The sequence below is a fragment of the Corvus hawaiiensis genome, chromosome 9 (genome assembly GCF_020740725.1).
Source record: "Corvus hawaiiensis isolate bCorHaw1 chromosome 9, bCorHaw1.pri.cur, whole genome shotgun sequence".
Lineage (NCBI taxonomy): Eukaryota > Metazoa > Chordata > Aves > Passeriformes > Corvidae > Corvus > Corvus hawaiiensis.
This window is the reverse complement of record NC_063221.1, coordinates 22,570,494-22,583,156: the sequence shown is the minus strand read 5'-3', so window position 1 is coordinate 22,583,156 and position 12,663 is coordinate 22,570,494. Positions and strand designations below refer to the sequence as shown.

General features: G+C 42.9%; 1 protein-coding gene across 22 annotated transcripts in view; it reads right to left on the bottom strand.

Moving 5' to 3' along the window:
- The window catches only part of PTPRF (protein tyrosine phosphatase receptor type F), a 380,951-nt gene that overhangs the window by 97,598 nt on the left and 270,690 nt on the right, over positions 1-12,663 (bottom strand). For 12 of the 22 annotated variants that reach the window (XM_048313478.1, XM_048313477.1, XM_048313492.1 and 9 more), the window contains exons 6-7: positions 9,568-9,756; positions 2,023-2,040 (exon numbers count right to left, since the gene is read on the bottom strand). In XM_048313478.1, coding sequence (XP_048169435.1) covers positions 2,023-2,040; positions 9,568-9,756 — 207 coding nt within the window. The remainder of the gene's footprint in view (positions 1-2,022; positions 2,041-9,567; positions 9,757-12,663) is intronic. The other 10 variants (XM_048313481.1, XM_048313499.1, XM_048313498.1 and 7 more) reach the window with 1 other exon arrangement.

Below are 12,663 nucleotides of genomic sequence, written 5' to 3'. Positions count from 1 at the left end.
CAACTCTTAGCGACAGTCACAGCAGCAATGAAATCAAACCAAAACCACCCCTTCCCCCCCAACATTATTACCAAAAGGGTTCATTAAGAGTAATTACTTCACCCTTCCTTTCAGACCAAATTAATGGATTCCAAAGCATCAAACTTACCTTAATGAGGAACAAGAGTGCAGCTGGGTATAGAACATGGCAGAACAGTCACTTCTACATGGACACAACCTCACCATCATAAAAAAGCACTTTCATCTAATCTGTCGTTATCTTTAGAAATTCAATGACCTCCATTTTAAATAAAAGGCATCAGGCTGACAGAAATCCTCTAGAAGCCAGAGAGCAGCACGTGGCTTCTGTTTGCTCTCACAGAAATGTCATCTTTGACATTCAAACAGGACACATATATTTTAAATAATGTCAAGAACACTCTTAAAATACCTCATCAGGACTCAAATGGGGGTGGGAAGGGGGTGGGGGTGCGGGAAACTTATGTTTTATGAGATGGATGGTTCTTTTCACAGAGATGCGATCGGTTCCCAAGCAGGACGTATGGAACATCCATGTGGTTCTGGTGCTGAGTCACTAATGTCATCAGCTAGGAGAGGCGTGCAGCAAAGCGTGCGGGGAGGCCCCAGGATGGCTGCACACTCAGCGTGCTCGGCTGGGAGCTCAGAGCGGATGGAGTTAGCATTCCATCTGTCACTTCATTTTAGCATTTGCAGTAGAAATAGGAGACGAAGAAATAGTTTAAAGGAGTTTGTAACATCACAGCTGTCAATCTCAAGCGTTCCAAAGGGAGGAATGACAGATATGGTAAGCCCATTCATATAAAAAGAAGGTTTGCAGTCTTTTTCCCTGACCCAGATTTGCTACGGAGGCAACTTAATGCAAATACGTATCAAACCGCGATTCACCTTTACTCTAAAATCACTTAATAGGAGCTGAAAACATTAACCCCCAGCAACAGAACCAGTTACAAGAGTCATATTATTAACTTCCAGCAGTGATTTGGGGAAAAGGGGGAGGAAAAGGGAGAAGGGGGAAATCTGAACGAATGAGGTTGTGTTGATTTATAGGTAGAAGTCATTCTGTCAAGAAATCCAGAGGTCATTCAAGAGGGGTAACCAAAATCACAAGAGAATTCAGATGGGCCTTAGCACATAATACTGATTAACATGCTAAAGTTAATCTAAAGAGACAGCTTTGAGTGTTTAGGCTAGAAAAAACAACACTCCAATGGAAAGTCATTACTGGTGCATACAGGCTGTGAAAACTAGCCAGGGACTGTGCACCAGACTGGGCTGGGCTGTCAAACTAGGGGTGGGTTTAATTAATGAAGGCTTAAAGAGCCAGATGTGCTTCTGATTTGTCTGTTTAAAACAAATCTTAATGCTGCAAAACAACATTGGTATGTCCAGCTCAGAAAGGGGGGGGTCAAGGTCAGTGGTTCTCTGCTCTGCCGCCACATTAGAGGGTGAGTACATCTGAAAGAGAAACATGTGGAACACAAAGGTGTTCCTTATCTCAGAGTCACATTTGCTCAACCTTTCAAGAATTTTTCTCCTTCCAATTAGATTTTCATGACCATCAGCAGCAGCACAGATTAATTTAACTGTTCTCTTGTGAAAATGTTACCTCCATACATTTACACCAAAGTAATCCATCTGAAAACCCAGAGACAAAAGACCTCCGAGGTCACAATGTGTGGGAAGTTCAGAGACTTTCAGGAGCTGCAAGAGATGTCAACTCTCCTGTGGTGGAGGCCTGGGACCATTTTCCAAACTTTTGCAAACTTTCCATTGAATAACCCCCTTTCAACAGTGCAAAATTGCAATGGATGAGTCTACAAGAAATCACGCTAAAACCCAACCGAAATAAACACACTAGTGGGAGAGTGCAGATGAGCGAGAGCACTGGCAGAGTTAGGGCTGAGAGTAAAAGCTGGAGATGAGAAACACCGGAGGAGAAGGGACAAGGCAGACAGGAGATGGAGTGACGTGACAACTGGAGGCACATTTCAGCATTCTTACCTCTGATCGGTGTACCACCTGGTGAGGTAATTTGAATGCAAATAAGATTAGAGAGAAGCATTAGTACAAAGAGGAAAGGAAGAAAATTATAACTAAAAAGCAGAAAGTTTTTTTAAAGCTAGAATTTGTATTAGCGCGACAGGAATAAACAAAAAGAAACTGATGTGCAATAAAAGTCAGAGTGACACTCTCAGGAGGTTAGTAAAGCTTATTGCTTTCAGGAGTGCAGCATCCAGCCCTGCATCTCTCCATTGAAGTCCCCACCCTCATGAACAGGGGCCAAACTAAGCTGCCGAGGTGGCACTGCTGGCTGGCCTCACCACTTGCATTCACCCACACCACTGTTCAAGCAGTTGAGATGGAGGACACTTAGGGGAGATGGTGCAGTGCTCCTTCATTCCTCATACAGAACAAGGAGGGTGTGTCCTGGGGCTGTGTGACTGTGAGTCTGCTGGGCAGGAGGGGTGGAAAGCGCATGGTTGCGGGCACTCGGTGCAATTTGGCTTTGAGGTTAGAACGACCAGTGGGACAAAATCTGCTTGCTTAAAGACATTAAACTAAGAGGAAAGCGTAATAAATCAGTTTTGAGTCATTCTCCACATTCGCGTAACCCTTGCATCAGGTTCCCTCTGGCCAAGAAATTGGTGTCACGCAGAATTAACTTTACATACAGAAATATTTCGAAATGAAGTGGTTTCTGGTAATGTAACAATGGCACGCTAGCCTCTGTTGTTCCTGCCTAATTTGGATGTTAGCAGAAGAAAGGAATCCCTACCCTCTTTATAAGGCACTGGAGATAATTTTACATGCTGTAATGAAGAGTATCTTATAAGGAGGGCTTCTCTGGGAGTGAGGTTAAATTATCCTGTTGCAACAATCTATAAGGGTTCATTTTATGAGGTCAAGGTATTTAGCAAGTGGAGGCTCCACTGGCCAGTGTCTTGAGTTCAGTGTACAATCAATACTGAAGTACGATGGAGAAGCTCCAGCTGGGCAAATTGGCAAGGAACCCTTCTAATCCCCACTTTTGTCCCCTTGGTCTTAATTTGCACATATGAAGGCTGTTAGTATAAGGGAGAGATTCATGCAAATTGAATCTGTAGGCAGTTCATGGTATGTGTTGGTTTTATGCAGATTTGTAGGATCTGAATACCAAGCACTTACCAAAGAAAACTGAGGAGTTTAAACAGACAGAAAAATAGGGTTAAACAGGACACAGTGTGTCAAATCATGTTCAGTGTATTGATTAATAAATACCAGTATGCATACAAGACTGTCGTGTATCTCAGATTTACAGCTCATTCCATTATCCACAACAATGATCACCCAATGGGAAAGAAAGAAAAGAATTTCTGTAAATACAAGGGCAGCATATTTTAAGCACATTTAACTTGCCTCTTAAAAAGTAATTACAATATTTATACTTATTCTTTTTCTTTCCTAACTACCCTTCCTTTAGGCAGAGTCCCTTTTTTGAAGCAGGAGCAGCAATTCAAACTACTCATTTTAGCATTTTCCTCTGCCAAGATGACATTACCCCATTTTAACTTTATGTCTTGTTATATTTTCTGATGTCTTCTACCCAGAGATGACTGAAGCATCAGAAAAAATCTTGCAGTGACTGAAGTTGTGGGTAATCTCTTGCAATAAAAAATCTGATGCTTACTTATCCTAGTAACTACTGCTACTCTTAACAGAACAGTTATACCCAGAGATACTTGCAAGGAATAGCACAGCCATGGAAAACAGGGTTATTTCTCTTTGCTTGTTTGGAAAGTTTGCCAAGCGATATTTTTGCTCTGTTTGGTCTAGGGCACTCCCCCTCTGGTGTATCATGTGTCCCCTGCCCCATCGGTTCCACAATTTTCAGAGTTAAGAAAAGCATCACCACAGTGTGTCACTTCCCATGGGAATGGTGCAATGACTTTGAACACAAGCCCAAGGGGCTGAAAACATTACTTCCTTATCTCTCATCTGGCTGAAATAGGGTTTGTTGCTCTGTCCTAGAACTGAGAAGATTTGCAGGAAATCTTTGTATCTACTCCCTGTAGAGGCTCAACCCTTTCTCTATTATGCAATTGTCTATACAGAGCTCTAGAAGCAACTGCATACTTGAAGTAGATTCCCTAAAATGTTAAATGTGGCCAGCTTATTTTTTCATTAGTTGAATTTCAATCCTTCTGAATGTACCCCAACCCTTGTGGGAGCAACACAGAGGCTTGCTGTATTTACTGTAGCCTTTGTTCCATGTCTCTCTCACCTTTGCAAAGCTAAGACATTCACTTTTCACTCAGAGGACACCATTACAGAGTGTGCACAAGGCTTTTCAGTTGGACCCCAGATTTCCTTATCCCGAAGGAACAAACAGAAGTTTCCCTTTATCCTTCACATCATATGATGATTCATCTCTGTCTGTTGTCCTTTTAGAGTGTGTCCCTCAAAGGGACCAAATCACAGTACACAGGCCACAGAGTGCCAACATAATAGAGTCCATCAAGTGAGGGAGGTGTCATCACTCAAATGGTTACTGAGGCCAACTTGGGCCCTGTGATCACCATGCCGCTTTATGCAAAGGGCACCCCAAGATCAAACTTCAAACCCAATTCCTTGTGTTTGAAAGGTTTGAAACATTTATAAGGAAGGAGAGTTTATTTCCTCTTTATGATTAACAGACACTGAGTAACACCCCATACATTCACCTCAGTCAGGAATAAATGCTGGCCCTGACATTCTCTGTGTACTGGAAGCACCTAGTCAGACACCCAAAGCAAGGAAAAACACAGGATGATACACTGGAAAACCACCTGGGGTTATTTGTGTCAGTATTTCCCAGTGTGGAGAAGTTCTGTTGGAGAAGGGACTTCACTCTGCTGACAAACTCATCACAGGCTTACCAACATACCACTTCCTTGTAGGAACCTAAACCACCAAAAAAACACTCCAAAGCAACATCAGCAGAGAAACCAAGGCTCGTGCTAGCTTCATGTGAGGACTGGGGCAGTACAACACTGAATCCCAGAGAACTCTGACAGTGCTTTTGGCTACTTCCTAGCTTTGGCTTAGGGGAAACTCCTTTCAAGACTGAAAGTACTACAGGAAAGACTATTTGCTACCAGATGCCACAGGGACTCTGAATGTATTCCACAACTGCTGTGTGCACCTCACACAGCAAGACCCAGGTGTGCAGTTTAGGCTCTTCCAGAAGACAAAACTTCAGCTGTCAACTGGCTGTTGTTGGCCACTATATTGCTTCAACTCTTTTCCAGTCAGTCCTTTCTGAGACAATATCCATCCTTGTGTGGGTTCCCTGATCCTTTTGGATAATACTACTTAATCTCCATTCTTTTAGGCTGTCCTTACATCTTGTCCCAGGTCGATGCCTATCTGATGTCTGGACTCAAAGCTGTTCCTTGCTAGGAGCTGAACATCTGCTGGATGCTGACTGCTGGGTATTGCCAGTGAAGCAGGATATGGACATCATGGCCACTTCACTAGGATAAAGAGACACCACCTCTTTTTGCATGTTTGCTCTGTGCATGTTGGGTATTCCTTTTGTTTCCAAGCAAGTAATGCTTCTACTGATAGGATCAAGCCTAAATGAAAACAGTTGCTGGTAACTCTGAGAGCCCAAATGCAGCAAGGTGATATGGTGAGCCAGCTCCCACTGCTTCTTTGCTAGAAGCACCTTCACTTTTCCAGAGAGTGACTGAAGTCACCTGCAGAGTCCTCTCTAATACTTAACTTGCAGTTAATTGCCTGAAAGTCACACTAGGATCTAGGGCATGGTTCTGTAACTCAGTTAATTGAAAGTGATTAACAGAGAATGATACTTTTTGTAACACCAAGTTCTCTATTAGATGAAAGATAATGCTTTCTGAATTTCTGGAGTTTCCTTACATGGCAAAGATATATGTTAACAGTCAGAATAGCTATTTATTCTAACTTGACATTTTGTTCAGAAGTTTTCAGAAGAGAAAGGTGGAAGAGCAATTCTTCAGCTACGAAACTCACAGGAGACAATCAAGAGCTTTGAGAGTATGAATTCCAACTGAACTGCTTTTAAGTCCTCAGGAGCTTCTGATCCAAGAACTGTGAAGCATCAGCACAATGTGATCTATACTGAGAGAGTTTCCACCACATCATTAACTGATTTTAAAACATGGTTAGAGGTGCAGCACTGATTGGCTGCCAGAACTCATGTGTGTATCACCTGCAATACTACAATGCCTGGACAGTTTTAAAATCAGTTCAGCCAAACAAGTTTTAAATGTGTTAGCATGCTGGGGAGGTTTCCCAGCCCAGAGCTGGCCTTAGATCCTGTGTCACTGACTGAGAGGCAGTGAGTGAAGCTACACACCCCGGGGGGAGAACAGGGAGTTGTCCTGAGGCACTGCACTTGCAGAAAAGCAGCCTCTCTGCAAGAGGTGGGAAATACTAGCAAGATGAACATGGGAGAATTTTGCTACAACCAGCCTGAGTCAGAAATCTTGCTTTTGCCTTGATCTGTGATAACAGAGATGAAACCCTGTATCTATTTGTGTTCTCATCTCTATAGCTATCAGCCTAACATTTACTGGCAAAACTACCCAAGAATTGGACTTAAAATAGAATTAAGCTTTACTTGGGAAGAAAAACCTAAGTAAGGGTGAGAAAGAGTTACAAAAGCCCTCCAAATATAGAGTTATGCTGTCAGAAGGCATAATAGGAAAAACAAAAATACACACATACAGGTATAATTACTAAATGAGGTAGAGTAGGATACAAGGCAGATTTATAAACTGCCCATTTGGTCCTGACAAAGACACCAATTTTCTGGGGTTAGAAAAGCCTAAGATGATGGCTTGGATGTCTTAAACCACCAACTCTAGTACCTGACAGAAGATGAACAGAACTCTAGAAACTGATGTTCAGAGCCCCCTGGGGCACATGATCTGACTGCATGCAAGTTCAAAGACCTGCCTGAAGCCCCCAGAGCACTGCCAGCCCACATAACTCTGAGTGTCAGAAGAGAGCACCTTTTCCAAACATGCTGCTTCTTTACCTCTATTTATTCCATACTAGGAGCCTGAAGAAACAAAATCATCCCTCAACCCCATCTCTAAGTCAGACTCCAAAGCTGCTTTGACCTTCATGACCGGTATTTCATACATCTGAATATTAATATACAATGTACTCATTGAAGGTCAGACACTATATACACAGTACTGGGCTCACAATGTGCTGTAGCTATTTTAACTATATTGCATCTGTCTCGCTTTTATTGGGTTTTAATTAAATGAAATTAAATGAGCGTATATTTAGATTGAGATAGTATAAACTGACATTCATGCAGATATGCCAGGATGACTATAAGATATGATCTTAATGGAGCAGAGATTTTGCAAACTATTAAACTCTACCATATAATGAGGTATCTATTTAAATACTCTTTTCTTTGAAAAACAACTCTGCCCAACTACGGTACAGTGTTGGAGAGCTCAATTAGCACCTTGCTGAATGAATGGGAAACTGCCAAGCCATCACATTGCTCATACAGGGTGCTGCAATCACCTAAGTGGGACTCAGGCACTTCCAAGTGCAGGCCCTACTTTATGTCCACTACAAATACAGGAAAAAACCACAAATGCAAGCAGGGGTTGAATCTCTGGCCCGTGAGAAACTGCAAGCTTCATGTTCCCCACTCCTGCCAGGGCGCAGCAGAGCCTTGGTGAATCTTGGCATCATATCACCAGATCCCTGAAAACAAAACTTCAAACTCGTATTTGGAAGTCTCTTGCACTGAACTGTAGAAGCCTCCCATACTACATTAGAGAGCTAATCAATTTCTTCTGTGAGTCTGAGGATGTGTGCTGCTCATTGATTTCTAAAAGGTTCCCTTGACACCTCCCTTGGTAATTACTGTGTCTTCAGCAAGCAGCCAGCTCTAGAGTTTGAATCCCAGGTGAAATATTCAATTGAGACGTTGCTCAAGAACAGCAAATAGGAATCAAAACTTGGACGCTATGACAGGCTTTACTAGTTTGTTTTTAAACTTTTTATCTCACCAAACTTGTGAAGCAGCTGGTGGAGAGGCAGCCAAGTGCCTGTAAAAAGGAGGCTGGAGAACGTACAGCAAGTGCATCAGAGGCTGCCTTGCTGCTCATTTATGGTAATTTCTGATGCTGATTTAGTCAGCTACAAAGTGAAACACATCCATGTGCACTTTCCTATTGCTGCTTCCTAAAGCTTCTCAGAATAACTAAACAAGTGTGATATTTTCTTCCAGCACAAACAGATCAAGATTAAACCATGTTGTGGGGGAGATATGTTAAAGGTCACTGGGAAATTTCATAAACTATAAATGCATTAGTATAATTAGCGTTCACTGGTACATCAAGGTGGGATCAGGAGTGTCAGGCTGGGTTCTATTTTTGCTGAGAGTGATGTCTCACTTACCCACTCCTCCAAGTACAAACCTACTTCTTATCATCCAAGCATCATCAGATGTATGCAGAAGGCTCCTGCTATGGGGAAATATTTCAAAATGTTCACCTTAGTAAGAAGAAGATGGTGATGCCCTGGCAGCAGCACTCATAACAAATGGCTTTTGAGTGCCCAGAAATAATCATGGCCAGGCAAGGCAGTCAGCCTCATATTTAAGCATGAGACCTCTCTAGACCAAAGTTGTTCCAGCTCTGGTCCCTTCTGTACTTTGTGTAGGGCACTGGGGGCTCTTTTCCCCAGACTATAGCTGCTGTGTAGTTATGCTGTGCATTGTTAAACAGCCACTCTAATTCACACTGGGGAGCTCCACTTCATCAGTGAATAAAGCAACATTTTATTTTCTTTAATTCTCTAATGGGCCTTACAGTCCTGGGAGACTGAACAGTGCAGTAGAAAAACAAGAACTCCTTGCTAAAATGAGTGCATTCTTAGCCACCCCCAAGAAATCATCGTCTGTATTTCAAAAGCTAGTATTTGGCTTGCCAAACAAAAGAATCAACAAGAAATGGTGTATTTCAAAACTGTGTCCACCTTCCTCTGAAATCCACATAATTGCTGCTTTTTGGATTTTTCTTTATTCTTGTGGTGTCACACAGTAAGGACGGTAACGAGCTCAACGGAAAGCAGAGCACTGCCTTGAAGAGTCTGTATAAGGAGTAAAGGTGCATATGACCACTGATTGTAAAATCTCAACCAGTATCTCATTATCCTGATTTGCACTGTGCTCCTATTAACAAGTACCTGAGACCCACTGAGTTGGTAGTGAAATGTCTGAGCCTACCAAGGATTTGGGGCAATATCAAGATGGTCTACTGAAGAAGATATCCAGGTGATGTTCCAAAATGCATGCCCACTCTAATGTCTCCTTTTAACAAGCCACGATATCCTGCCAGAGGGGATCAGCTCCAAAAACTGGTTTTACATTGTAAAAGAAAGAAGCTCAGAGCAAATTGACATTTGGGTTTAGAATCGCGTTTCAGGGAGAAAATACTAGCAGCATGTAAAGAGAAAAGGGAGGAAGAGTGAGGAGGCTGGGAAGGCTTACTTGCTTTGCTACCTTACCCGAGCGGAGTTGCTTGATTCGCCCATTGCTGGTTGCAGTGTCGACGGGCAGGAAGTCCTTGAACCAGGAGATTTCAGGATCAGGGTTACCACTGGCAGCACAGAGCATTGTGGCTGTGCGGGCCTTTTCCACCACCTTCAGCTGCGGGCCCATGTCAATGGTTGGGAAGCCAGCTGGGAGGTGGTCCTCTGCAAGAGGAAAAACCACAGAAGGTTAAAGAGAAACACTCCAGCGTAGCAATGGGATACAGTTGCAGTGACAGCAGTGCCACCGTACAGCATCTGTGCCTCTGCTGGAAAACAGCAGCCTGACTTCCCTACTGAGAAGGTTATCAAGCCCTTAAAGCACATTAGGCTCTATAATGAGCATTCATTATACCAATAGAAGCTTCCACTAAATTTAACTCCATTTAAATCAATTACCTTGGGAAACCTGAATAATTTTCATTGATACATAAGTTCCATCCATTGTTGTTAATAATTCAGTAAAAGCAGGTATTTGACTTTTTGTGGGAGGACTGAGTTGAACATAACAGACAAACACAAAGCCAAATAGTTTGAGGCATCTTGAAAAACAACAGCTAAACAATAAAATCCCTCAGAAAGGTCCAGAGAGGCCCACTTAATTTTTTTTTTTTTTGACTAGCAACATTCTGTCACATTGGTAGGATAGACTGTAAATTTCTTACTCATGCCTCCAAATCTGATTCTGAAGGCTTTTAGAAACTAATGAATGTAAAGCTAATGAGCCACACTCTGCTCATGAGCCGCCTGGCCAGGCTGTGCCGTGGCAAGCTCCTGGTGCATTTTCTGGGCTGCAGAGAGCAACAGAGGCATCTGAGAAACAGCCAGTGCATGCTCTGGCATGGCTTACTACAATACTATGAAACAAAGCACTCCCTTAACTGCTAAAACCATTCATACGGCAGGTGGAAAAATAGTTAACTGGGTTTGCTGCTGCAGAGCACACTCAGGTAGGCTGGGTGGAATACATTAGGCAGCCTTCACTGATAAGCCAAGGCATGCTCCAACATCGTCATTCAATAGCAGCTGCAGAACTGAGCTCATTTATTCATTCTGTGGCAAGATGTACTGTACTCTGCTAAGCCTGAACTGCAATCAAAAGAACATACTTTCGCAGAAAAAAAAGAACTTGAGGAACATTAAGAAGCTTTTAAAGCACCAGAAACTCAATTATTTTCAGTGTTTCTTTTTTCCCCATTTTAAGGAACCTTAAGCAAACTTTGTCAAATCCGATTCTGCAAGGCTCCCAATTCACTGCAGTGTTTAAACAAACAATACCTTAGCACCTTCCCAAGTCCCAGAGGAGTCTGAACTTGCTGCAATCTGATTTTTCCTGCAACCACTGCTCATCTGGAACTGTACCCCTCACTCCTCACAGGAAGATACTAGCAATAGGTCACCTCAGGTGCTTCCTTCTACCTCTACTGCCACACCTGCAGCACGAACATGGCCTGTGGTAGCTAATCTTGCATATTTCTATCTAAGATCTCAAGAGAATTCCCAAGACCCTTAACTTGTTTGCAAATCAAGACTGTAGCACAAGGCAACATCTGCTGGAAACAAAAAAATGCCTGGGAATATCACTTAGATGAGAGTGACTATAAAGCATTCAAGGTTTTCTACAGGAAGAAATGTTCCTGATGTTTACTAAAAGCACAAACTGTATTTTGTCTCCCAGATCGACCTCCTGAGAAACCTCCCTCATCATGAGCAAACATAAATGGAATTTTTTTTTTTTTAATGAAAGGTACTATGAAAACTAGTTCTTTTAAAATTTGCTCTCCATTGATTTTCAGAGACAAAAGGTACATAGAGCTTAACTGGAATGACACCAGCACCAGCATTCAATAGCAAGCAACAGAAGCACTCAATACTGAGCAACCACAATATGTACTCCTACATGGCTGAAAAGAAACAAAAGAAGAGTATACACAAAAGTACAACATGGTATAGACTGAAAAGCAAAGGAAGATACATAGAAAAAACCAGTAAATAATGACAGTCCCTTGGATTAAGGCCCAGTTTGCCTGTAGTGCAGCATCTTGCTATTTGGGGTATTGAAAACAGATGTTTACTCTGGGGAGGCTGAAACCCTGAAGTGATCTAATTTAATCACCATGATTACCACTGACAATCTTTTCTGGCTTGCACAAGATTTTACAAAGAATGCACAGAGCTAAGTATCACCCAGTTAACTTTGTCCAAAGTCTGTGTGGAAGCTTAGCACATAGCTAAAAGCAAACCTGAAACCAGCATTTGTGCAAGAAATCTCTTCCCATCTGCAATAATCCCTGTCCACAGACAGGGGAGAGACCAGAGAGTCCTTCACAGTGTCTGATCCACAGGTACACGACCGGTCTGCTGCACTGGAGTGACTGTTCAATCAAAATTAGCAGTTTGTGATGAGCCACAGACCAGTAGAAATTACACCATCTAACCTTGACTTCACTGAGTGCGACAGAGAGACATTGATTACGAACACCCAGTAGCAAAGCTGCCTCTGCTGTAGTAGAACTCTTGGCTCAAGACTTTCCTAGACTCCAAAGCTAAATACAGCACTGCACCCACACCATTCACCCCCTGCAAGACCAAGTCATTACAGAGCCCAGGTGACAACACTGGGCACTCATCAGCTGAGCAGAGGGCACAGGTTACCACCATGTGATGATCCTCAGTATTCACACCCCATGCCGTACTGGACACAGACAAGCACAGCCAGCAATGCAAGGTTCATGCAGTGCACACTCTTTTCCCTCTTAACTACATACAAGCCCCAAAACTATTGTGGCAAATGACAGTAGTAGAGAAATGGTGCATCCTTCGTAGTCAGAGCCACAGCAGGTTCCCTGGGCTAGCACTGGTACTGGTACAGCCCAGTTTCCATGCATGCCTGGAGCTTGAAACCACCACAACTCCAGCAAGCAGTTCTGGCATGCCTGCATCTACCAAGCAAGGACTCGCTTGATCCCTTGTTAATCAAACACAGAGGCAGCACTGGTGTTTGAGCAGCAGTGTGCCTCCAGGAGGGTGCAGTCCCAGCTCACATCACTGTGTGATGAGATGCCTGGGAAA